This window comes from Pleurodeles waltl, chromosome 4_2 (assembly GCF_031143425.1).
Source record: "Pleurodeles waltl isolate 20211129_DDA chromosome 4_2, aPleWal1.hap1.20221129, whole genome shotgun sequence".
Lineage (NCBI taxonomy): Eukaryota > Metazoa > Chordata > Amphibia > Caudata > Salamandridae > Pleurodeles > Pleurodeles waltl.
Genome location: NC_090443.1, coordinates 834,299,847 through 834,327,279, shown reverse-complemented (window position 1 = coordinate 834,327,279; position 27,433 = coordinate 834,299,847). Strand labels below are relative to the sequence as shown.

General features: G+C 45.3%; 1 protein-coding gene across 2 annotated transcripts in view; it reads right to left on the bottom strand.

The window, feature by feature from the left end:
- Positions 1-27,433, bottom strand: part of LOC138293366 (FRAS1-related extracellular matrix protein 1-like) — an 892,846-nt gene that overhangs the window by 667,044 nt on the left and 198,369 nt on the right. For both annotated transcript variants that reach the window (XM_069232561.1, XM_069232560.1), the window contains exons 14-15: positions 24,173-24,381; positions 22,450-22,543 (exon numbers count right to left, since the gene is read on the bottom strand). In XM_069232561.1, coding sequence (XP_069088662.1) covers positions 22,450-22,543; positions 24,173-24,381 — 303 coding nt within the window. The remainder of the gene's footprint in view (positions 1-22,449; positions 22,544-24,172; positions 24,382-27,433) is intronic.

Below are 27,433 nucleotides of genomic sequence, written 5' to 3'. Positions count from 1 at the left end.
CAGTGAGTGTGCTTGTTGTAGCATTTGTGTAGTTGCGGTTGTGATGTGTGAGTCAGTGGTGTTGTGTATGATTGTGTTGGACAGTGGCAGTCCTGTGTGTGCAGGTTGGTGTGTGTATGGCATGTGTGTGTGTTGGCCTTGGTGTGTGTAGTTTAGGTGTGTGTGTGTATTCATATGGGTGTGTGTGTGTGTGTGTCTGCTACAAGCAGTCCCAGATATGTGTGTTGTGTGTGCATGTGTAGTAATGCCTTTCCCTCCACTGTGTGTTAGGTGTGTGTACTTACGGTTGTTGTCTTTGTCGCCGTTGCTGGTTCCAGAGTCGTTGTGCGAGCAGGAGCAGTGTGAGGACTTCGAGTTCAGGCTCCATGGTGGCTCCAGGCAGGTATGTGTTCCAGAAGGTGAGTGTTTCCTTTTATAGAGTTCGTTTCTGCCAGGGTTTTGGTTTGGTGCGATCACAGCGGAAAGCCTGGCAGTGTGCAGCCTCATAATATGTCCAGCGGTAACATGCTCCCCACCGGCCTAAAGGTGCCTATTGCCATCCGCGGCAGCTTGTCGGCACTGGTGGTAGTCTGGCTGTGTTCTGTTTGGAAGACTGCAATGGTCATAATTTGGTGGCCTTCACCGCCGGGCCGTCGGCGGTACGACCACCGCCATCAACATGGTGGTCCTGAGACCGCCAAGCTCATAATGAGGGCCTATATGCTGAAGACTGTTAGTGAACAGCTCTTCTTAATGTTTCTATGGCACTGTACCCACATCAAAACTAAAAGGCTCAGGGAGTACAGACCCTCCTGTGCAGTGTTGCAAGGCAGCAGAGCAGAAAGGCTCAGGGAGTACAGACCCTCCTGTGCAGTGTTGCAAGGCAGCAGAGCAGACCCAGTGATGAAAGTCTATCTTTTCTTGTTTTGTCCCAACCCCCCTCCCCCTCAGGGGTAATGAATGAATTAAGGTAGTGGTTACTTGTTTCATTCTGTGTCCCTGGCAAATTATAGGTCCAGCATCATCTCCAAGATCAGAACCAAGTGAGTGTGTGACAGAAGGCCAAGTCTCTCACTTTGCCTCGCTCAGACGATATGGATGATCAATTACATGTTCAAGACTTAGCTCTGGCCCTGTCAGAAGTCACTTCAGGTGCATTAGAATTAGCAAGGGCAATGTCTGATGTTCAAAGTGAAGATCAATCCTTGCGATAGGCAAATCTGTTCCTTAAGGATGAGCTAGTCTGATATCGCTCCAACCATTCACCCTGGTTATCTGTTGTAGCAGCAGGGGGGACTTCAAAGGTACATGTCCCGTTCTATAACCCGTGCATTTTGGCGATATGGGAAATCCCTGCAGTATTTCCCACACCTAAACTTTTAATCCGGTTCATATCACTGTACTCACTCCAGCCCCTGTGCCTCTGGCTCCACCTGAAAGGTTCTTTGGAGATAGTATTAAATTCAATGCATTCTGGAGTCAGTGCCCTGGAAACTAGCAGCCTTTCCTTCAGACACAGCTAAGATTGCCTTTATCATATCCTATCTCGAGGGCACAGCTGCTAACTGGGCTATCCCACTCAATGAAAATAATGACCCGGTCTTACATGATTTTGGAAGGTTTAAAGAGACAATGTGCTGTCTCTTTGCTAAAGACACCTTTGTTTAGGCTAGTGATAATGAGTTATTAAACTCAGGTCAGGGCAATAAGGATCTTCTGACTATATTACAACTTTTTGTAGACTGGTTACAGAAACCCAATGGCCAAATAATTAGACAATCTCCCTCTTTTATAGAGGACTAAGGGCCAGATGTATCAAGAATCCATTTTGCGATTCTCTAATAGCGATTTTTAAGAAATCTCTATTTTAGAGTTGCAAAATGGTATGCATCTTATATTTGCGATTCCGTAATAGCGATTTCTTAAAAATCGCAAATGCTATTACTGAATCGCAAATAGCGATTCAGACCCCCTTGCACCGATGGGCCTGTGGCCCATATTTGAAATTTTTTACATTTCCCAAATTGCGAATTCCTAACTGGAATTCGCAATTTGGGAAATGCAAACCCCAGGGTGCTGGGAGCCTAATGCCCCCTCTGCTGCACCCCAAAAAATTATTTTAGGACATGTAAGTCACACACATGCCAAAGGGGCATGTGTGCGTTACGTGTCAATTTTAAAAATGCATTTTTAATGCATTTTAAAATTTGCGCTTGGTTACCACCAAATTGTATTTGGTGGTAATTGCGATTCCTTAATGCCCAATTCGCATTAAGGAAAAGCTTGATACATGTGCTTAAGAAATCGCAAATAAGGATTCCTTATTTGCGATTTCTTATTTAGAGAATCGCAATTTGCGATTCTCTAAACGGGGTCGCAATTTTAAGGAATTGCTATTTTAGCGATTCCTTAAAATTGCATAGCGAATGCCTTTCATACATAATGAAAGGCATTTTTGCATTTGCAAACGGCCATCGCACCGTTTGCGAATGCAAAAACGCTTGATAAATCTGGCCCTAAGAGATTACTTAAAAGATTCCTTTGAGTACAAAAGTAAAGGTGCCAACAAGGGATTTACTTAAAAACAGAGTTTTGTTATAAATTTATGATGTCCAAATGTAACATCAAACTGAAATAAACGCTTATTTAACTCGTATACAAAATGAAACAATGAATGCATGCACAAGCAGGTAGGTATGTTTTCAAAATTATATTTTAGAACAAATAAAGATAATTCAAGCGTTTTAAGACGTAAATCTCAAAAGTACATTGACAATGTGTACTCAAGAATAGAACCAAATTGCCTCTCTCCAGCATAGAAATAGAAACTGTATACACAAATGTACAAAGTTCTTCAACACAAAGATTATTTATAAAAAGGAAGTTGGGTTATGTGTCACCCTTTTGGTCTCAGTTGTAGTAAATCAGTGAGACCATCTTCAGGACTGTGTCTTTTTGATGAGGATAGCAGACCCCCTACTAGGCCAATATTGTACTGGGTTTAAAACTGGCACACTGCTTAAATTAGAATTTCAAACACAAACACTCCCATAAAGTCTGTAAAAAAAACTAACAAAACACTAGAAATCTTTTCTTGTGTAACAACTGATTTTCATACAGTAGAAAAGGTAGATGCATCAAAGCTTTTTGTATATCCCACAGTGGGAGTGGACAAACCATCTTCTGACAGCATTCCCAAAATGTCATTTTGTGAGGTATCAAAAGATTCCTTGGCACACATTGTGGATCCCCCATCAGATTGCTCCAATTTCAGTGATTTAGTTATTCAGTTAGTTCGTCGGTTAATTGAATGTGAGGGGGAACAGCCTCAGGAGAACCTAAACTGTTAGTAATACATGCCGTGTGAAAAAGGGACGGAGTCCAAGAATCAGGAAAATACAGAACATATGCAGAAAGGGGGGCTTGCATGGTAATCTGACTGCCAGGGAAAAAGACTGAAGAAAAGAGTTAAACCTCAGTTTGTATTGTGGTAAGGCAGTGCACTATGCTTGTGAGTGTGCAGTCAAACCAAAAGGAATTCGAAAGAATGTTGCTATTATGTATGATTTTATGCAGATAAACTAGAGATCCCAGGTGACACAGGGTTCAACCATTACTTGGCAAACTCTTTACACAAAGTTCCATGACATTTTACAATTTTAGTCACCCTAATACTTTTACCCCAACAGTGAAAGGTATGAACTAGATTGTGTGGCTACTGGAAATTTCTTAGACCTAGCCTTGGCTAGTCCTTTACATGTACCACACTTTCAGAAACACGAACCTGAACTGGTTAGAGCTGTGGATGGCTTTGAGCTCTCTTCTGGGATGAACACATATAAAACAGCCCCTGTAACTCTAGTATGTGAGAATGGGCATACAGAGACCCTGACCTTTGATCTCATTGATACACCCACCTTAGGCACAATATTAGGGGTCCCCTGGCTTCAACTTCATAATTCCTTCATTGATTGGTCCCTCCACCTTGTCACCCTTGGTTCCCACTATTGTCGAACCAATAGTATAAAGTGTCACAGGACGTTTTATCTCCTTTGACATGTGCAGGCCTAAAACAAGAATTTATGATAGAACTTCCTGTAGAATATCAGGATTTTTTAGATGTCTTTGATGAACAATAAGCTACGCAATTACCTCCCCATGGGGAATATGATTGCCACATTGACTTAATTCCAGATGCAGCACTCCTTTGCAGTAATGTCTATGCTCTCTTTGAACCAGAGACAACACATCTAAAAAACTACCTAGATGAGTTGTTAACCCTGGGATTCATCCGTCATTCTACCTCTCATGCATCTTCATCGTTCTTCTACAATCCGAAAAAGAATGGCGAGTTATGGGCATGCATTGACTATAGGGTGTTAAATAAAGTTACTGCAAAAAACAGATATTCATTGCCTATAATCCCAATCTTGCTCGATCAGGTTTGGAAGTTTGCTGTATACGCTAAATTAGAATTGCATGGTGCATACCATTTTATTAGTGTAAAAGAGTGTGATGAGTTGAAAAACAACCTTCCAAACTAAATTCACATTATTTGAATACACAATCATGCCATTTGGGTTATGTAATGCCCTTGCAGCATTCCAGTATTTTTTAAATAAAGTTCTGCAAGATATACTGGACTAATGCGTGGTAGTATACATTGACGAAATCCTCATTTATTCACAAAACATGACAGAACAATTAGGTCATGCCAGAAAGGTACTACAAAGACTCGGAGAGAATGCTTTTTAAGACAAACTGGAAAAATTTAAATTCCATATTCAATCTGATGAATTCTTGGGATACATCGTGTTAGCTTCGGCATAATTGACATGGTCTCCCCTAACATTTTGCCTCTACTTCCCATGTTGTTTCTGTGTGCTGGTATCTGCTTTTGCTGTATTGTTTGTTCTGGACACTTTACCACTGCTGACCAGTGCTAAAGGGTAAGTGTTCCCTGTATAAATTATATGTGTACATTGGCTTATCCATGATTGGCATATTTGATTTACTAGTAAGTCCCTAGTAAAGTGCACTAGAAGTGTCCAGGAACTGTAAATCAAATGCTGCTAGTGGACCTGTAGCACTGGTTGTGCCACCCACCTTAGTAGACTGTAAACATGGCTCAGACCTTCCACTGCATGGTCTATGAGTACAGTTTTAAACTGCCAATTCAGCTTGGAAAGCGTACCCACTTGACAGGCCTAAGCCGTCCCTTTTCTTACATCTAAGACACCCCTAGGGTAAGCCCCGGGTAGCCCCATGTGCAGGGTGCAGTGTATGTTTAAGGTAGGACATATACTAATGTGTTTTATATGTCCTGACAGTGAAATACTGCCAAATTTGTTTTTCACTGTTGCAAGGCCTATCTCTCTCATAGGTTATCATGGGGGCTGCTTTTAAATATGATTAAAGTATAGACTCCCTTGGGGAGCAGATAGAGATGTGGAGTTTGGGGTCTCTGAACTCACAATTTAAAAATACATCTTTTAGTTTAGTTGGTTTTTAAATTGTGTTGTTTGAAAATGCCACTTTTAGAAATTAGGCATTTTCTTGTTTAAACCATTCTGCAACTGCTTGTTTGTGGATTTCCTTACTGGGTCAGTTTGACAGTTGGGCTGTTTGCAACTCTCCTCTAGACAGTGACACAAAGGGAGCTGGGGTGTAGTCTGCATATCCTGATGAGCCATCTGGGCTGAGGGGAGTGGAGGAGTGGTCACTTATACCTGGAAGGGCTGTGCCTGCCCTCACACAATGCAGTCGCCAACCCCCTGGTGTGTGTCTGGGGCCTGGCCTGGGCAAGGCAGGATCTTGAAAACAACAGACTTCTCTTTGGAGTAGGCCTACTTCAAAGGTAGAAATGGGAATAAGAAGAGCACCCGAACCCCTCGAAATTAGATTACTTCTGAAACCAAGAGGAACCTCTGCAAAGGAGAATAGCTAGAGAAGCTGTAGGAGGAGTACTGCCCCTTTGCCTGTAACTGTGCTTTTCTGGGTTGGCCTGCAGTAGCAGCTTCTACCTGAGAGAGGACAAAGACTGACTTTTGTGTGACTTCCCACTGGTGATGAATCTCCAAGGGCTTGAAACTGAGCTTGCGTCCTGTTGTTGAAGTCTCAGGGACAGTAAGACTTCTCTCTGCCAGCACTTGGGCTTTCTGCTGAGAGTCCTGCCTGCCAAGTGGTGCCCTAACCTGTCTCTGGGCCCTTGAAAGGTGTAGCTGGTGGAAAAGGACAGAAATCAATGCAAAGACCACCGTGAGGGGAAACTTTCGATGCACCACCTGCTTTGCAGCTGAAAAGCGATGCGCCGCCTGCCTCGTGGCTAATATTGACGCTCCACCTGCATCGTGGCTGGGAGATCGAAGCAACATGGCTAGGGAAATGACACGCAATACCCACAGCGGCTGCTGTTAACGATGCAAGCCCCACACAGCGCGGTTTCTTGACACCATGCGATTGGATAGTGTTCTCACTGTTTTCTAAAGGATTTAAGACTCTTATTCTTTAAAAATTCATAACTTGACTTGTGTAGGTTGGATTTTTGTTATTTTTGTCTTGTGTTGTTTGGATAAATATTACCTATTTTTCTACACCTGTGTGGTGTCATTTTGTAGTGTTTTCACTGAGTTACTGTGTGTGTTGGTACAAACACTTTACACATTGCATCGTAAGTTAAGCCTGCCTGTTTGTGCCAAGCTAGCAAGAGGGTGATCGGGGGTTAACTGAGGGTGATTCTCCTTACCCTGACTAGAGTGACGGTCCTTGCTTTGAAAGGGGGTAACCTGACTGCCAACCAAAACCCCATTTTTTGGACTAGCTAGGACCAACCATAGTTAAAGGGATACAAAGATTCATGAGTTTTTCAAACTTTTGTATACAATTTATCACCCATTTTTCTGACATTGTGAGCCCAATTAAAAGATTTTTATGAAAAAAGGTGTCTTTCTTCTGGTCCCAGGAAGCCAGTGATGCATTAATTTGCTTAAGGAGAAATGTACCATGGCCCGGTACTCAGATATCCATACGCCACACTGCCTTAATTTGTAGAGGCACATGTCTCTCTATTAACAGTAGGAGGTATTCTATTGCAACAGCACAAGAGGACACATGCACCCAGTTGCCTTCTTTTTCCAAATATTGTTGCCAGTTTAACAGATCTATATGTTTGCCGAACAACAATTATTGGCAATTAAATAGTGTTTTCAAGAGTGGCAGAAATATTTGCTAGGAGTTCAACACACCATTACTATATATAATCTTCAGTTCCAATGGTCATTAAAGGCATTGACTCCTGGACAAGTGGGTGGTTATTGTTTTTCAGTGAATACAATTTCATCATTACCTGTCATCTAGGCACACACCAGTCTAATGCCAAATTGTTATCTAGGTGGGGTTACTCAAGTCAGAACTCTGAGAAACAGACACTTCAAAACATCAAAGCTACCAAACATATGCAAACAAGAATCATTCCTGAACAAGATTAGGCAGAGCATGAGCCAGGAGGACATAGCCTCTTGGGTAACTGGCAAGGATAACTTTATCCATAATGATCTTCCTTATCACGGAACCTCTATATATTCCCACAAAGGAATTAAGACAAGAATCATTGACTTTGCGCCAACGCACCCCACTATCTGGACACCCTGAAATTCACAAGACTCTAGCTGTCAGCAATGGTTTTGGTGTCCAGCACTGTCCAGGTATGTGCATGATTATGTTCAGACCTGCACAATTAGTTCACAGAACAATTCATCTCATTTAGCCCCTTTGGGTTTCTTACGAACTCTGCCAGAACCCCCACATTCTTGGCTTACAATTAGTATGAATTTTATCACAGATTTACCCAACTCCAATAGCTATAATACTATTTGGGTAGTAGCTGACCACTTTTCTAAGATGGCATATTTTGTACCCCTAAAACAGATACCCAATGCCAAGAATCTCTCCATGTTATTTGTTTAGTAAATCATGTGGTTACATGGCCTTCCTTCTGTCATTATTTATGACAGAGGCCTGCAATTAATTTCCCGGTTTTAGCGCAGTCTTTGCACATTCTTGGACATCAAAATTCGAATTGATGGGCAGACAGAACTGGTGAGTCAGGTACTGGAAGAGACACTGTGCTCCTTATTACCATCTGTTTAATTTGCATACAACAACTCACAACATTCTGCCACTGAGGTATCCCCCTTCTATTGTGTATCAGGCTCCCATCCACCTATGTTACCTGAAAATGTTGTCATACCTTCTGAAAATGTACGTGCTCTACAAGACTTTCTACAATATCTATCTAACTCACAACAAGAGGTGTTAACACGCTTGCAGCAGGCCAAATCAAGATTGGCGAAAAATGCTAACAAACACCGCCAAAAACAACCAGCTTACAAACAAAAGCAGAGATCAGATTTGTCTTGCCATAAAAAACCTGTGATTACAGAGTCCCCGTAAAATTTCAACTCAGATATGTGGGTCCCTTCCCAATAGAAAAGATAGGTAACCCAGTGGCAGTTAAAACTCCAACTGCCAGAAGATTTACCCATTCGCCCTGTGTTTCTTGTATCTCTCCTTAAACCCTATCATAAAAACCTGTTCTGATCCTCCTCCACCCATAACCCTGGATGGTCATTGTTGGACTTTTGGCCATACTCATGGTCATCCCTAGTCTTTTTGCCTCCTTCCTCCTGGTTTTTCTGACCTCTCGCTGTTGGCTCTAGGACTCTGAGCACTTTATCACTGCTGACCAGTGCTAAAGTGCAGGTGCTCTCCCATCTAAAGTTGGTATGATTGGCTTATACCTAATTGGCATATTTAATTTACCTATAAGTCCCTTGTACAGTGGTATCTCTATACCCAGGGCCTGTAAATTAAATACTACTAGTGGGCCTGCAGCGCTGCTTGCGCCACCCACTGAAGTAGACTTTCAAACCTGTCTCAGGCCTGCTAGCGCAGGGCCTGTGTGTGCAGTTTTCTGCCACAGGGACCTGGCATCTAAATTTACTTGCCAGGCCCAGAACTCCCCTTTTACTACATGTAAGTCACCCCTAAAGTACGCCCTAGCTAGCCCTATGGGCAGAGTGCCATGTATGTAGAAAGGCAGGACATGTGCCATATTGGATGGCCTGTCCTAGTAGTGACAAACAGCCTAACTTGGTGTCTCACTGCTGTGAGTGCTGCCTTCTCATAGGATTGCATTAGAAATGCCCTGCCTTATGTGTAAGGGGTATTGTCTGATTTATGAGGGGTAGCGTAGGCGTGTTTGGTATGGTTGTGATGGTGATAATAAATACTGCTTACTGGTGTGGGTGTATTTTTTATTACTATCACAGAAATGCCACTTCTAGAAAGTGCGCATTTATCTGTGCTTATAATTCTGGTGTTTTGCAGCTTGACTCCAATCCACGTCTGGGCAGAGTGACAGTTGGGGCTTTGTGCATACTTTTCAGACAGTCTGTACACAGGGAGGGTGGAGGTGTCACAGAGGTGCATCTGCATACTGAATAGTCTTCCTGGGCTGAGAGAAGGGAGAGGCGGGGCACACCTGCATTTGTAAAGACTGTGCCCTGGCCTCACACAATAGGGTCGTTAACCCCCCACTGATGTTTGGAGCCTGTGCTGAAAGGAGAGAGGGGGCACTCCCAGAACCAGTTGTAACTGGCTGGAACCTCCTCTCCCTAACATTGTAAAACACTGTAAAAAAGGACTATAAGTACAGGGGAATTTTCCCCACAATTTGGAGACGTTTTGAACTTACCTGGAACTGGACACAGACTACTGGAAGGACTCACCAGGAACCGCCATGGACTGCTGCTGCTGTGCTGACCTGTAACCTGCCTGGTGGCTGAGAAGGACTTGCACCCAGCCGGCACCCCCCTTTTTGCTGGCCTGTGTTGGGGCCTCCATCTGTGGCCCTGTTCTAGGGATTCTGCTCCCCAGGGGCAGGGTGCAGTGCCCCTGACCCCTGCATGGATCCTGAAACACGAGTAGTGTTTCAAAAGTTTGCCAAAATTAGCGCTTTGGAAAGCGCCTCTTCTTGGAGCTGAAAACACGCTCCTCCATGCCGGTAAAATCACCGCCGCAACCCGGGCTTAGGAGAGGACCTTCGCGCCCTCCCCAGCGCTTTCGTTGTGGTGCAGAATCACCGCCGCGGCCCGGGCGCCGCATCGGGGACAGTCACCGGGACCGCGCTGTTCATTGTGCCCCCGGGGCACTGGCTGGAGTGAAGAGAGGAGCGGGGCTGCTCCTGTCGTGCCCCCGGGTGACACGCGCTCTGCGGAGCACCCCCGGGGCACACGCCGGCACCCGCTTTCAAAACTGCCTCCCTCGTGGACGAGGGACGGCAGAGGAGCGGTCCGTGCACCAGACCGGGTGCAGCGGCCGCAGGAAGCCGGCGAGGGACCTCAACGGAGGTCCCTGCTCCTGATACTTCCTTTTGGGGCGGCCGCACCGCGGACAAGGGCGGCTGCCCCCGGGCATGCAGGACATGGGGAGGAACGGGAGTTCCCTTCTCCCCGGTCACTGCCCTAGGGGCACGATCGCCCCCTCTACCTTTAAGGCGTATTGGGCGACCTGGGCCCCCCTCAGGAGGGCCGGTGGAGGCCCAGGGGGGCCCCCAGTGATCGCGGGCCCCAGGAGGGGCCCGTCAGCTGTACCGAGGGGGTGCGTGCCGCCCCCCTCTTCCCCCAGACTTTGAGGAGGCCCCCTCACTGCGCAGAGGAGCGCTGGGGGCCCCTTTCTTCCTTGTCTTCGGGGCACAGAAGGTGCCTTTATCCTTCACCAGGTACTTTTAAACGGACTAATAATATTATAATCCAAGTTCTTTCTACAGACCTTGCTAATTGTGATTTATTGCCTACCTGTTCTAGGATGCTTTTACATATGTGTGCACATGTTCCTTTTATGGACATGACTTGCTAATATGTTTGTTTAACTTGCCATAGGTTTTCTAATGTTCCTACTATGGGCGTTTTATGATATGCTTATGACAAGTGTTCTAATGTGATAACGTGTTTCCTGACTACTGCTTATGTTGCAGAATATTGAGTAACCTGTGTGTTATGTGTGACTACTGCTAGTTTGCAGAGTAACTAATGTGTAACGTTCTGACAACTGCTAAGGTAGCAGGATAGTACTGTTATGTGATGTTGGTCTAATAATTACGTTGTGTACAATACAGTGTATTTTCATATAATTTGGTGTTGTGTTTCCTTTGTGGTGGGGATATTGCGTCACATGTATGTGTGTGTTGTGCAAACGCTTTACGCATTGCCTCCGGGTTAAGCCTGACTGCTCGTGCCAAGCTACCAAGGGGGTGAGCAGGGGTTATCTTGGACGTGTAACTCCCTTGCCCTGACTAGAGTGGGTAAGTTCTGCCTGGCTGAGGTGCATACCCTAGCCAACCAGAAACCCCATTTCTAACATTGGAAGTCAGCGGTGAGTATAGGACTTGCGCTTGCACAATACCATTGTGACTCAGTATTTCACTACAAGGATTGCGTTTAGACCATCACATGTTTGGCTTCTCTTAACTTTCTCTCTTTGGTCATTTTTCCTGTTTTCAGTTCTCACGCTTGGGTACTGTGATTGTCACAGTTGAGTTATTTGTACCTTTTCAAGATGGGGCTTACCTTTGATTTAGAGGACCTGCCGTTTTACACGCAGGGGGAATTAGAGGGGTTCTGTAGAGAGAGAGGGCTGCCTGTAGAAGGGGACCTCAGGAGATCTCTGAATTTCTTTGAAAGGTTTGTGACATTTACCCAGGGAGGGAGTGGGCGTAGGGGGTACCCAGAGGATCCTGAGTGTAGCGAGGGTTCCCAATGGGAGGGCTCCCAGACCTCATCCCTAGAGAGTGGTAGAGAGACTGATCAGGAGGGTGAGAATGACCGGTTGGGGACGCCAGTTGACAGGGAAGGCCCCAGTGGTAGGGAGTCCCTTGCTGGGTCCAGGGTAAGAAGCAGGGCTACCTCTCATTCCTTGACGCCTGATGGGCTAAGAGATAGGCGGGAAGAGAGGGACCTGAAGTTGCAGTTAGCGCGCCTAGCTGTTGAGGAGAGAAGGGCTGAGGTAGAGAAGGCCTTAGTACAGGAGAGAATGGCAGAGGCAGAGAGGGCCTTTGCCAGAGAAAGACCCGCTCTAGAGCGCAGTCTGAAGGTTCTGGACTCACCAGCGTTGCAGGTGGAGTCCAGTGGTGGCAGCAATGTACAGTGCTGTAGCAAAGATGTTCCTCACATACCCATAGATCTGGTACCTAGGTTCCAAGAGGGGGGTGACATACGTCAGTGGTTAAAGGAATATGAGAAGGCTCTGGTAGAGCGCAGGATCCCTGAGAAGGATTGGGGAACTGGCCTAGGGAGTTTTATTCCTGAGGAGGGGAGGGATGCCCTACTGACTCTAGAAGAGAGTGACAGGGAGGGGTACTCCGCTGTGAAGAACGCACTGATTGTGAAGTATGGTTTTTCCCCTGAGGAATACAGAAAAAGGTTTAGGGGTGGTAAGAAACTGTCCCACCAGTCTTGGGAGGAGTTTGTGGAGGATTGCTGCATTGCACTAGATGGATGGGTGAAGGGTAGCACAGTAAACAATTTTGAAGGGCTGTTTAATCTGATTCTCAGAGAGCACCTGTTTCGTTGTTGTTTTTCAGAGTTACGCCAACACTTGTCAGTGTGTGAGCTCTGTGACCCCAGGGAGCTTGCAAAGGAGGCAGACTTCTGGTTGCGTACCAGAGGGTCTGGTGTGACATTAGGGGGTGTTCCTAATGAGAGTGGTCTAGGTGTTTCCCAACAAGGTGTGGTGGGAAAGGAATGGAGAGTCCCAGGTAGGTCCCAGTGGACTGGGATGGGTGAGGGACCCCATGTCCCGTCTCTGAGGAGAGGGAATGGGGCTGGGCTGACGCCCAAGGTGCCCAAGATACCGTCCCAGGCCCCTGAAGGTTCCATGAGTGAACGCCAGGAGGTGAGCCTAACCTGTGCCGTAGGGCCAGCTGTTCAGAAGGATCCCATTTTGTCATTAGGACTTAGGCGGGTGGCTGGTGATAGCGTTCCGCTGGTCCTGGTGTCTGGTAGTCTCGCTCTACAGCGGAGGAGGCGGAAATCCAGGCATAGGGTTGAGAGGGGGCTGCGGGCCCCACTGGAGAGTCAGGGGTCAGCTCGGAGAGCAGAGCCCCCCAGGAATGACCTTGGTGAGACCATTTCTGGGCTGGGGGGAATCCAGACTCTGTCAGATGGGCAGAGGTCAGGAGACCTGCGCCAGTCAGACTCTTGTGTGGCCCTTGGGGAAAGTATTTCCCTGGTGGGGGGTAGGTGTGCCCCCCAGGAAGTCCTGGTGCGCCAGGCAATGATTCAACCGCAGGGTGGTGACTCTGGGTTGGATGATCAGGTTCAGGGGGTAAACTCTGACCTGATGGGGAGTACGTGTGCTCCCAAGGAAGTCCTGGTGCGCCAGGCAGTGGCTCAACCGCAGGGTAGTGACTCTGGGTTGGATTGCCAGATTCAGGGGGTAAACTCTGATCTGGTAGGGGGTAGGTGTGCTCCCAAGGAAGTCCTGGTTCGCTGGGCAATGGTCCAGTCTAAGGGTGTCGTCCCTGGACTAGATAGACAGGTTCAGGGGGTAAACTCTGATCTGGTTGGGGGGGCGGTTAGTGTGCTCACCCCCCTGTGTGAAACTTTTGGTGGCTTCTCCCGAGGTGGGGAGACGCAGGACTCTGGAAGTGGGGTTCAGGGAGGGGGAAGCCCGCCCCGGACCCCGGTGCAACCCAAGGGTGTCGTCCCTAGGTTGGGTGGTCAGTCGCCAGGTAGTGATCCTGGGCTGGCGAGAAAGTTGTGCAGGGCTGCTGTACCCAGCACCCTGGCAAGTGTGGATTCTGGTGATACCCCTCCTAGGAGAGGAGGGCGGGATCCTAGAAGGAGGGGTAGAGGGAGGAGAGCCTCGCCTCTAACCCCTGTAGAACCTATGGGTGCGGACCCTAGGTTGGTGGATCAGTGGCAGGGTAGAGCCCCTGAACTGATCAGAAATGGAGTGGAGACAGGTTGCTTTGCACCTGGGGCTACCGCCCCCCACTCATTATGGTTTCAGAGACCAGAGGCTCCTAGATGGCCTGGGGCCTGGTTCTGGCCATTGGCAGCTAGAGAATCCCCGTGGGTTGGTCTAGGCTGCCTGGGACGCATTGACAGAGAGATCCCAGTGGAGTCAGGAAAGCTTAGAACTGGAACATGCCCCTGCTGTTGTGGGCCTGGGTCCTTGTTCTATCGCCCCAATCAGGAAAGTACATCAAGGTATTGACTGTTCTCCCCTGGATTTTGGCTGGTAGGGGGTTGTGTTGGACTTTTGGGCATACGCATGGTCATCCCTAGTCTTTTTGCCTCCTTCCTCCTGGTTTTTCTGACCTCTCGCTGTTGGCTCTAGGACTCTGAGCACTTTATCACTGCTGACCAGTGCTAAAGTGCAGGTGCTCTCCCATCTAAAGTTGGTATGATTGGCTTATACCTAATTGGCATATTTAATTTACCTATAAGTCCCTTGTACAGTGGTATCTCTATACCCAGGGCCTGTAAATTAAATACTACTAGTGGGCCTGCAGCGCTGCTTGCGCCACCCACTGAAGTAGACTTTCAAACCTGTCTCAGGCCTGCTAGTGCAGGGCCTGTGTGCACAGTTTTCTGCCACAGGGACCTGGCATCTAAATTTACTTGCCAGGCCCAGAACTCCCCTTTTACTACATGTAAGTCACCCCTAAAGTACGCCCTAGCTAGCCCTATGGGCAGGGTGCCATGTATGTAGAAAGGCAGGACATGTGCCATATTGGATGGCCTGTCCTAGTAGTGACAAACAGCCTAACTTGGTGTCTCACTGCTGTGAGTGCTGCCTTCTCATAGGATTGCATTAGAAATGCCCTGCCTTATGTGTAAGGGGTATTGTCTGATTTATGAGGGGTAGCGTAGGCGTGTTTGGTATGGTTGTGATGGTGATAATAAATACTGCTTACTGGTGTGGGTGTATTTTTTATTACTATCACAGAAATGCCACTTCTAGAAAGTGCGCATTTATCTGTGCTTATAATTCTGGTGTTTTGCAGCTTGACTCCAATCCACGTCTGGGCAGAGTGACAGTTGGGGCTTTGTGCATACTTTTCAGACAGCCTGTACACAGGGAGGGTGGAGGTGTCACAGAGGTGCATCTGCATACTGAATAGTCTTCCTGGGCTGAGAGAAGGGAGAGGCGGGGCACACCTGCATTTGTAAAGACTGTGCCCTGGCCTCACACAATAGGGTCGTTAACCCCCCACTGATGTTTGGAGCCTGTGCTGAAAGGAGAGAGGGGGCACTCCCAGAACCAGTTGTAACTGGCTGGAACCTCCTCTCCCTAACATTGTAAAACACTGTAAAAAAGGACTATAAGTACAGGGGAATTTTCCCCACAATTTGGAGACGTTTTGAACTTACCTGGAACTGGACACAGACTACTGGAAGGACTCACCAGGAACCGCCATGGACTGCTGCTGCTGTGCTGACCTGTAACCTGCCTGGTGGCTGAGAAGGACTTGCACCCAGCCTGCACCCCCCTTTGTGCTGGCCTGTGTTGGGGCCTCCATCTGTGGCCCTGTTCTAGGGATTCTGCTCCCCAGGGGCAGGGTGCAGTGCCCCTGACCCCTGCATGGATCTTGAAACACGAGTAGTGTTTCAAAAGTTTGCCAAAATTAGCGCTTTGGAAAGCGCCTCTTCTTGGAGCTGAAAACACGCTCCTCCATGCCGGTAAAATCACCGCCGCAACCCGGGCTTAGGAGAGGACCTTCGCGCCCTCCCCAGCGCTTTCGTTGTGGTGCAGAATCACCGCCGCGGCCCGGGCGCCGCATCGGAGACAGTCACCGGGACCGCGCTGTTCATTGTGCCCCCGGGGCACTGGCTGGAGTGAAGAGAGGAGCGGGGCTGCTCCTGTCGTGCCCCCGGGTGACGCGCGCTCTGCGGAGCACCCCCAGGGCACACGCCGGCACCCGCTTTCAAAACTGCCTCCCTCGTGGACAAGGGACGGCAGAGGAGCGGTCCGTGCACCAGACCGGGTGCAGCGGCTGCAGGAAGCCGGCGAGGGACCTCAACGGAGGTCCCTGCTCCTGATACTTCCTTTTGGGGCGGCCGCACCGCGGACAAGGGCGGCTGCCCCCGGGCACGCAGGACATGGGGAGGAACGGGAGTTCCCTTCTCCCCGGTCACTGCCCTAGGGGCACGATCGCCCCCTCTACCTTTAAGGCGTATTGGGCGACCTGGGCCCCCCTCAGGAGGGCCGGTGGAGGCCCAGGGGGGCCCCCAGTGATCGCGGGCCCCTGGAGGGGCCCGTCAGCCGTACCGAGGGGGTGCGTGCCGCCCTCCTCCTCCCCCGGACTTTGAGGAGGCCCCCTCACTGCGCAGAGGAGCGCTGGGGGCCCCTTTCTTCCTTGTCTTCGGGGCACAGAAGGTGCCTTTATCCTTCACCAGGTACTTTTAAACAGACTAATAATATTATAATCCAAGTTCTTTCTACAGACCTTGCTAATTGTGATTTATTGCCTACCTGTTCTAGGATGCTTTTACATATATGTGCACATGTTCCTTTTATGGACATGACTTGCTAATATGTTTGTTTAACTTGCCATAGGTTTTCTAATGTTCCTACTATGGGCGTTTTATGATATGCTTATGACAAGTGTTCTAATGTGATAACGTGTTTCCTGACTACTGCTTATGTTGCAGAATATTGAGTAACCTGTGTGTTATGTGTGACTACTGCTAGTTTGCAGAGTAACTAATGTGTAACGTTCTGACAACTGCTAAGGTAGCAGGATAGTACTGTTATGTGATGTTGGTCTAATAATTACGTTGTGTACAATACAGTGTATTTTCATATAATCTGGTGTTGTGTTTCCTTTGTGGTGGGGATATTGCGTCACATGTATGTGTGTGTTGTGCAAACGCTTTACGCATTGCCTCCGGGTTAAGCCTGACTGCTCGTGCCAAGCTACCAAGGGGGTGAGCAGGGGTTATCTTGGACGTGTAACTCCCTTGCCCTGACTAGAGTGGGTAAGTTCTGCCTGGCTGAGGTGCATACCCTAGCCAACCAGAAACCCCATTTCTAACAGTCATCAAGAATTTGAGTTACAGAGAATCCTTAAGTCACAATATGTTAATGGCCATTTGTTTTATTTATTTGATTGGAATGGGTATGGTCCTGAAGAACAGCCTTGGGAACCAGACAGCAGTGTTCATGCCCATGACTTGATTCATTCTTTTCATGCTCATTGCCCAGACAAACCATGTCCCATAGGACGTTCCTTGTGTGGGGAACTGTCACAACCCCCTCTTTTGTGCAGTTTGTACCGTGGGTTTGGTGCACAGGTCTTATGTTGTTTTCCCCTGTGGCACCTCACAGCATTCTGCAACCTATGGTCCCCCTCCCAGAGCTCTTCTCCCCATTGAGCCTCCTGTACCGTTGTTCCCTCTGTTTGCACTCTTGTAAGGGAACAACTTGTTTCCTGATTAATTAGCTCCATCTGCCAATACCACTGAGTGAAACCATTTATGCTTATTTATTCCATCTACCTTGGTTATTGTTGCCAACTGCTGTGAGCTATTGACTCCAACAGCTTATGCTCTTTGATTCCGCATCTGCTCTCTTCCATGTTTCATTTGGAACTTTCTGGCCTTCCATGTCAGCCATGTGCCTTTCTGGAACAGTCTCTCCCATCAGGTTTAAATATCCCATATGAACCTGAGTCGGGGCTTGGCCTCGTTCCAGTCCTGTACAAGCATCTTCCCTGCACTCACCTTCTGAGTAACCCAGAACCCTCCAGTGCTTGAGGCTTCCAAGCTTTTCTGTTGATCCTATGATCCTGACTCCGTCAAAGATTCCAGTGTCTTTGCATCCAGAGCTACGATTACACCTCCTCTTGAGCTTCTTGCAGCACAGTCTCCAATCTGTCTCTGCATTCCAGTTGAAGAATTAAAGACAATGCTAAGTACTTGGTCCTCAGGTTAGTGCACACTAATCCGAAGATAAGTTTAAGAATAAGCCAAGACTAAGTTCTTTGCAAGTGAAAACACGTTCTTAGAAATCAGACATTTTTTGTTTCTACATTTCTAAAACTTCTATCACTCTGGATACTTTAACTCACGGGTGCTCCGAAATTTAATTGCATCAGAACTGAAGGTCCCCATGTCAGTAATTCTTGACCAGTTTTGTATCAAGAAATTGAAAAGACTAGAGAGGCAAAATCTATACATCTGAGTTTGTACTGAACATTGTATGTTAAGGGATTTTTGGGAGTGGCAGAAACTCCAGCTGACTTTTGAATTGTACACGCTCTCAAGCATTATTTGTTATGAAGCCTGTAAGTGGTATTATTGTAAATATCTGTTTAAACACAAAATGCTGAGAATTGTTAGTAAACAAATTTTTGTTGTTTCTATTGCACCAACCCACGCCAACACTAAAAGGTCCAGGGAGTGCAGACTTTCCTGTGCAGTGCCACAAGGCAGCAGACTCTGTGATGCAAGTCTCTCTTTTCTTGTTTTATCCCAAACACCCTTTCCCTTGGGACAGTGACTGAATTAAGGATGTGATTACTTGTTTTTTTCACTGCCCCAGGTGGGATTGGTGGTCCAGTATTGCGTCCACGGTCGAAACCAGGTGAGTGTGTGACACAAAGAAACACCCTACATAGACCGACTGAGGCCTTATTCCAAGTAATACATGTATCAACATTAACAGAGTTTACACTTCTCCGTAGAATCATAACGACCATAACACTATTAATCAGGAAAGCAACAGTAATCTTTTATTGATTTGTATGGCACTGGAACTTTAGTCCCAAAGACCCTCTTTTTGGGGTGCCTGTTGCTGGCAAGTTTGAAAGCACAATGTTCCATTGTTTTATTTCACAAGTCATATATACATGTTTTTGTAGAATTGAAGGTTGTTAGTTGATGACTGGTTTTGTCTCTGTTGGTACATAGCCCTATTAATTAGTAGATTTGAAAGCCTTCCTTGATATGTGGCAGTGCATCAGAACATTGACTTACAGACAATAAAGAGTGAAACTCAGAATACAGCCACACAATAATCAAGTAGGGTGAGTTAGAAACCCAGGAAATAGCCCCACAAGAGCATGTATTAACATTTCTAAGATGCCATGGCTGTACTGAAAAAAAGAAGGCGCAAAGTAATGAAAAAATAATAGTACTTTGTGGTGGCACTACATAGGACCAGAATGGGTCACAAATTTCCAGATACCTAATGGCACTCATTAACAGGCCAGTCCTGCAAATTCGAACCATTTAAATTCAGATAGCTCTTTGTGAGATCATACTTCCACATGCAGGTCCACATTGTGAGTCCTCAAACTGCAACTATTCTGTGGTGTCTGTCCTGAGCCCAACCTTTAATAAAATGAAATGCACAGAGCTGGCGTACTTTGATGAGCCCATAGGTGATTCCCCACTGCAGCACATGCAGGCAGAGTCATCTTCCACTGACACAACTTCTGGGTTGGAGACAACTCCACATATGGGACGAGAGTCTCATATGCTCCACTACGCACCAATCAGTTCATTCAGATACAGTAAATCTTTTGGTTCTCAGATCTCTCCAGTGGTGTAAGCCAGGTGGCTGTAGCCGATGAGGGCTATATATGGCTTTATGCTTTTTGCAGTAATCCTGCAAACCCTCCAAAGGTGGTAGAAAAAGATCCGAGCATCTAAAAACAGAACTCGAAAGATGGGTAAGTCATACCTTTTCTGGAAGGTGTGGTGCCTTGTATAGTCCTCCAGAATGCAGAAGATTGACTAAGTGACAATAATTCTTGATGCTGGGAAAGCCATTCCTGGTCTCGCCTACAGTTCCACAGGTCTCAGGGCATGTGTCAACATTTCATGTCTCCCTATAGCCAAGGCTTCCACAGGGTCCACCGCAGATGACCTCTAACTAGGCCACTGGTTCTACCACATAGGATGCAGCCCTTGTTCAAACTTGTTTTGTCTCACGGGCAGAAAACCATAGGAAAGCCAGATGACACCTAGAGAGCAGATATGTGTCTTTGTTAAAAGGTTTTTTGCTAAGCTGTTTTTGACTATTTCTTTTAAATGTGTGTGAGAAATGGGGTTATTGGGTAACTGGCAGAAACTCCAGCTGACTTTTGAATTGTACCCGCTCTCAAGCATTATTTGTTATGAAGCCTGTAAGTGGTATTATTGTAAATATCTGTTTAAACACTAAATGCTGAGAATTGTTAGTAAACAAATTTTTGTTGTTTCTATTGCACCAACCCACACCAACACTAAAAGGTCCAGGGAGTGCAGACTTTCCTGTGCAGTGCCACAAGGCAGCAGACTCTGTGATGCAAGTCTCTCTTTTATTGTTTTATCCCAAACACCCTTCCCCTTGGGACAGTGACTGAATTAAGGTTGTGATTACTTGTTTTTTTCAATGCCCCAGGTGGGGCAACAGCCACAATCCCTTGCAGGGTGAACCACAAAAAGTCACTAAATTACCCTGTGCTTAACCCTGGATAGCTTGGCACAAAAGCAGCCAGGCTTAACTTAGGGGCAATGTGTAAAGTTGTTACACGGTACACAAACAGTAATAAAGTGAAAAACACAACAAAAGAAAAAATCCACAACAATTTTTTTTACAAAGAGTACATTTGAATAAATTATTTGACATCAAAATGACAAAAATCCAATCTGTAGAACCAGAATTATGAAATATTAAAGTTTAAGGTTCAAAATAGTGCCTAAAAGATAAAAGCACCAACCACAGACATCTAGTCACCTTTAGCATTACAACCAAAGGTCCAGGAGTGAATGTAGACTACTTGGGGGTTCAGGACTCATTCAGGCTGGGTACAGGTGTGAGTTTAACAAGTATTCAGAAAGGTTCTTTGAAGTTCTTCGAGTTTCCTGACTGCCCTGGCTCAAAGCTGGCTGTAGTGGCAATGCAGGACCGTAAGGCCTTTGTGAGCAGACAGGACATATCCTATTCAGGTGCAAGTGGGGATATGCTCAGCACTTCCCCCCTCCCCCCTCCTCACCCCCAGTGTAGGGGTCACATATGTAATAAAAGAGAAGTTTAAGGCTTGTCAAATGGGTTTAAATCCCAACTAGACCGGACAGTGTGACATTGCATTCAGACTGAAATGGCAGACCTGGGACAAGTTTTAGAGTGCTACTTTAGTGGGTGGCACAATAGGTGCTGCAGGGCCAATGGCAGCATTTGATATACAGGCCCTGGGTATATGGTAGACCACCCTACAAAGGACTTACAAGTGCATTAAATATGCCAATTGGGTATAAACCAATTAAACCATGTTTTATGGTGGGAGCACAAGCACTATAGAACTGGTTAGCAGTGGTAAAGTGCACAGAGTCTTAAGGGCAACAAAGCATAAATCTAGCAAAAGTAGAAGGAGGAAAGCAAAAAGTTTGTGGGTGACCCTGTTAAGAGGGCCATTTCCACCAATGTGTGTACTTATTTTTTTTAGGGTGTCTGTCCAACATTAATTTTCCTTCCCGCTTCATACTGGACACTTATATTGTTCTGATTTGATAGGAACTGCTACTTTAGCACAGTGGTAGCACCTGCATTGTACAATTGTTTTTCCACTGTGCAAAACTCTAATGATCCGCTATAAAATCTTCTCTATTGTCTACCCTAATCAGAGCGGTGGGGGTTGGTATTTCACATTGCTATGGTTAACACCCTGGCTTGCAGTAAATGACTACAATCGGCATGCCCAGTACTTAATTTAAACTGATGTTTTCCAGTGGGGAGGCAGTAGCACTTATTTTGGGGGATGGCACTTATTTTTCTCTAGCAGATATTTACTAAGTGCAAGAGAAGAAAAAATGCGCATATCAGAAAGACAAAGAAAGAAAAAGATGGCAAAACCATCAGAAACAAACCAGCAACCTGCAAGAATGAGAAAAGTGAGTAAGGAAAGACTAGTAGTGGATTAAAGACTATCATCCTTGCTATCCGGCGTGCCGATGTTAAATCCTACCAGCCGTTATCTTCTGAACAGAGCTGCAGCACTGGCACTCTTTCTTTTACAAATGTAGCACTGGGCATGCCTCATCTCTGCTGCAGCCTCACCATCACATGACAAAGTGAGTGCACATGGTATTGAGAAGAAACAACTGAGAAGTGATTTCCTGACAATTAAAGTACGCCTAGAAAAAAATAATGGTTGTAGAGAGATGGCACATAGATAGATAGATAGACAGATAGATAGATAGATAGATAGATAGATTGTACCTCATGAACAGATAACTGTATGAATAGACAAGCAGACATATGGGTGAATATTTAGAAATCCTTTAGTTAATTAACTTTTTAAAGTTTGAAATATTCTGTTTATGAATGCAAATATATAAACTACTTTACTGTAGTTATGTATTTACTGATACATTTATTATATATTCTAATTAAAATCTAGCTCACGCGCTTCATTACCTGCACTCTCAACACTCCATCTGCAGCACCGAACCCATCTGTTGCAGTAAATATAACTGTATCTTCATATGTTTCTGAATCATCATGCTGGTACCTTTGAATACAATTATGAACATCGTTCGTTAATATTGCGTGACAAGATTACTAAAACGCTTTGATCTTTATCGGATTGGTTATATTGCTGTGTTCAATAGCAACATCACGTACTAAACTGAGAACGTAACTACTTTTGAACAATAACAAGTTCATATATTAAAAAGTCTAACTAAATAATGTTAGTGAAGTGGAACCATATGGATGACACCAACTAGGGAATATGGATAGTTGACTCCCGACTTCCAGGCCCATGAAAATACAAGGTTCTCATTTCATTGAATCGCTCTTTTAACCAACTCCTTTCTTGACTGTCCAAAGTAAAACTGACTTTTCAGCTTTAAAACAGTGACATTTTGCATTCTTTTGAAGTTATCTGCAAATGGTATTGCCTGGTTTCAGTACAAATAATATTTACGGATTTGTTATTTGCGTGATATGTAGGTTTGGTTGTTAGGATAACTCACCTCGGCCTTACAAAGTGCAACAACTATAGGTCAAACGTGAACCATCCCTTTATGGAGGATGTTATTGAAAAATATATTTTTGAGAGTTATTTTTAGATGCTGATCAGGTTCAAGGCAGAGTGTCAATTTGACTATCCTCGGAGTGTACCAGTTCGTCCGCCACAGGGCACAGGCTGTTGTATAATCAGTATTGCATTATGGTGCCATTTGTCTTCTGGGGCACTTGATCTATCAGTGGCTTTTGATGCCAGCAACCACGACAAGGGACTTGCATTTCATCCCACTCTTTAGGACCCCGAAGTAGTGGTTCTTGTGTGGTCCAAACGTGCATTAAATATTGCAGTTTAGATGAATAATGTTTTAGCAGTTTAATCTCTATATGGCCCCAACAGAGTTTGGAGAAATGCCAAGCATATAGCTGGCCAGTACCCTAAAATAATTTTCTCCCACAAGCCTAAACTAAACATGAACATGTTACAATTTATGACTGAATTTATGACCACCGGCATTACGTTTCCACATTCACCTTTTAATTTCATCTCTACTGTATGGGGATCATTTGGGGTTTTGTAGAGCAGAAGATCCAGTATACATTGATGTTCTCCTGCCACGTCATGCCCAGTATCCCTATCTAATTTAGAGTTGGGGAAGTGCCAAGCTTGTATCGACAAAGCCTCAGCTTGCCCTGCTGGCTTTTACTTTTGACCAAGTGGCCCATCTCCACAGAACTATCAGACCCAGTGAGAGCAGCCCATCATATCTAAGGCAAGGCGACTAGCACCACAGTTTCCTGCCTAAGAGTGACATGTGAGCCAGGGCAGTCCTGACCGAGGAAGTAAACGAATGGCCACGACACGCAGCGAGAAACTCATCTCTGAAAAACAAATGCACTGTCAAGTAAGTGCAAGTGACATCGAACCAACTCTACAAAGTTCACAGCCTGTACCAGCAGTTGCAATTCTGGTATTAGATATTCTTGCTCTGGAGGCAGTGAGCGGGTGGTTGTAGTCTACTGGAAATCAGAAGTAGCGTAAACTTAACTTAAATTAATGACATATTGATTATTTCTTTTCAAGCAGGTTTACTAAATAGGGTTTTGTATATTTTATAAAAATATATAACAGTCTTAATGTTATAGAAAAACATCGAGCAAGTGTAATTACCTAACTTTAAAAGTTTGCAGGTCTTCGAGAGTAAAAGTATCTCCTTCTTTTAAAATGACACCATGTGCTTCAATGGTACCATGAAGTGGGTATGTCTTCAGTTGAACTCTGATGTCATCATTTCTCGTGTCAATATCAGTCACCATGATATTTTCTCCAGTGATGTACGAGCTGGACCCCTCCTCTGCTCTGATAGGATTGGTGAATATCTGAAACAGTGATTATTTCTCTATCAGGAAAGACAACATGTAGGATAATGTGCTCCAAAGAATTCCCAGTTGACATGCAATATCTTTTTCTTATGGCAGAATATACTATATTCCCTAACATGGTTGCAGACATGAAGAATAATAGCGAAATCTGTAGAGCAAAATTAAAAAACCCAAACGAGTTAGTAATTTGTTGCAAAGACATTTTCGAAACCTTTATAATAAATCATATTTAAAAACGACATTAGCACAGAATGAGCAGCAACATAGAGATGCTCTGTCTTTCCTGTAATGAACTATAGTATGCAAAAAATAAACCTGTTGCCATACATCTCTCCTTTGTGCTGGTCACTGCTCAGTTTTGAAAACACAGTTATCACTATCAAGATCACTTTAAGATACCAATTCATCAACACCTCCTCCACACATTATCTTTTTAGCCATAAACTATCTAAGTCATGTATCTACTTCTTCATCATCCCTACAAACTGCCATTTGACTCTTATGCCACACCTTCTGTGACTCAGTTTTCCTCAATTCCAAACACACATCAGTACTAGTCTTAGACCAATAGGACCCTGATCTCCCTTTGGTCACTTTGACTCCCTTCTTAACCCTGACCCACTTTCCCACACCAATTCTTACTTCTTTTGCCCGTTAATGTATGGAAATATGGTTATTAATTGTTTAAGCCATTTCTCTCACAATTAAAAAATGACTTAATCCTGTTGTCTAATCGGTTGAAGTGACTCAAAAAATCTACAGAATGTTTTTAACTTCCTTCTCCTAAAGCCAACCTCTTGCCATGACCAACTTTATAGTCCTCTTAATAACACAATTAAACCTCTCAATTTGCCCATTTTCAGTTGGGTAATACAACAAAGTCACCTTGTGTTCAACGACCAAGTCTATTAAATAATCCCTCATTTAAAAAAAGTCATCTAAACATGGTGGTGTACCTTCTTTTAAAAAACACTTGAAAAAGCCTCAAAACAATCATCAGTTATAGTCCTATCAATTATCTTCACTTCTGGCAACGTAGCAAACATATCAGTCATCACTCCAAAGTACATATCACTACCATTGCTGGTTCAGAGGTAGCTAACTATGTCAAAATGGACGTGTTCTCACAGTATACTTGCTTTTTTTATTCAACATGGGGGGGGGTTATAAAGTTTTCTGAGTTTTTTCTGCCCCTCACATTGAAAACATTCCCTTACATACCTTTCCCCAGTCCATGCACATACCTGGCCACTAACACATGACCCTCAATCATTTTTGTAGGAACAATGGCCATTTTCCCTTGTGTGAATAATGATTACTGTATCCTTTATATCTTGAAGCACAATAATTTTATCTCCCCAAATGAACTATCCTTTCTCCTTTGTCAGAAATATGTTCCTTCAAACTTCTTTAAAATTTCTTTAAGAGAAACTTTCTCTAATATACCCCTAACATATTTTAATGGAATAGGTGTTCTTGACAGAAGACCTGCAATTAAGTTGCACATGATACATACAAGTATTTTTCTGTAATTTCATAGAGGCATGCAGTAAACTACCTGCAGTTAACACCATTGTCAATGTGTTATTGTTAGAAATGGGGTCTTTGGTTGACAGTCAGGTTACCCCCTGTTCAAGCAAGGATACCCACTCTAGTCAGGGTAAAAGAGAATCACCCTCAGCTAACCCCTGCTTACCCCTTTGGTAGCTTGGCAGAGCAGTAGGCTTAACTTCAGAGTGCTAGGTGTAAAGTATTTGTACCAAAACACACACAGAAACGTAATGAAAACACTACAAAATGACACAACACAGGTTTAGAAAAATAAGAAATATTTATCTAAACAAAACAAGACCAAAACGACAAAAATCCACAATATACAAGTCAAGTTATCAATTAAAAATCAAAAAGAGTCTTTAAGTAGGTTTAAACACACGCTAGTGCTGCTAGCGTGAAAATGTACCTGGTGCGCGTCAAAAATAACCCCGCACGTGCCGGTGTGCGTCAAAAAGGGCTTGCGATGCATCAATATCACTCACGAGCGAGACCTTGCATCGCTTCCCCCTTCTGTCGAGTTGGCGTGTGTCGGTTCTTCTCTCTGCAGGAGAGCGATGTGTCGATTCGGTCCGCACATGGGTCCAGGCAGGCCTTGTGTTGTTTTTTCATGCACAACAATGGTTTGTGTCAGAAATCCAGCCGCACGATGATCCGAAAACCACGCAGTGCGTGTTGCGATCTCCCAGCCTCCATCAGCAAAGCTGCGCGTCATTTCTCCAGCTCCGTGCATCAATTCTTCGGTCGTGTTTCCAGGGAGCGTCGATTTTCAGCCGCGGAGCCGGTGGCTCATCGTTCTTTCAGCCTCAGATCGGAGTTGCATCGATCTTTCCCCGCACGGTGCTCTGTGCGTGAATTTCTTCCTCTTAAACTGCCAGCTTCTCCTTTTAGGAACCCAGGAACTGGATTGGCACCCCAGGGCAGAGTAGGAACCTCTCCAGAGACTCCATGTGATGGCAGAGAGAAGTCTTTGCTGTCCCTGAGACTTCAAACAACAGGATGCAAGCTCTAAATCAAGCCCTTGGAGAGTTCTTCTCAAGATGGAAAGCACACAAAGTCCAGTCTTTGCCCTCTTACTCTGGCAGAAGCAGCAACTGCAGGATAGCTCCACAAAGCACAGTCACAGGCAGGGCAGCTCTTCTTCCTCAGCTCTTCAGCTCTTCTACAGGCCGAGGCTCCTCTTGTTTCCAGCAGTGTTTCTAAAGTCTGTGGTTTTGGGTGCCCTTCTTATACCCAATTTCTTCTTTGAAAAAGGCCTACTTCAAAGTAAAGTCTCTTTTGAATGTGAAATCCTGCCTTGTCCAGGCCAGGCCTCAGACACTCACCAGGGGGTTGGAGACTGCATTGTGTGAGTGAGGACAGGAACATCCCTTTCAGGTGTAAGTGACCACTCCTTCCCTCCCTCCTACCACAGATGGCTCATCAGGAAATGCAGACTACACCTCCGCTCCCTTTGTGTCACTGTCTAGTGGGAGGTGCAACCAGCCCAACTGTCAAA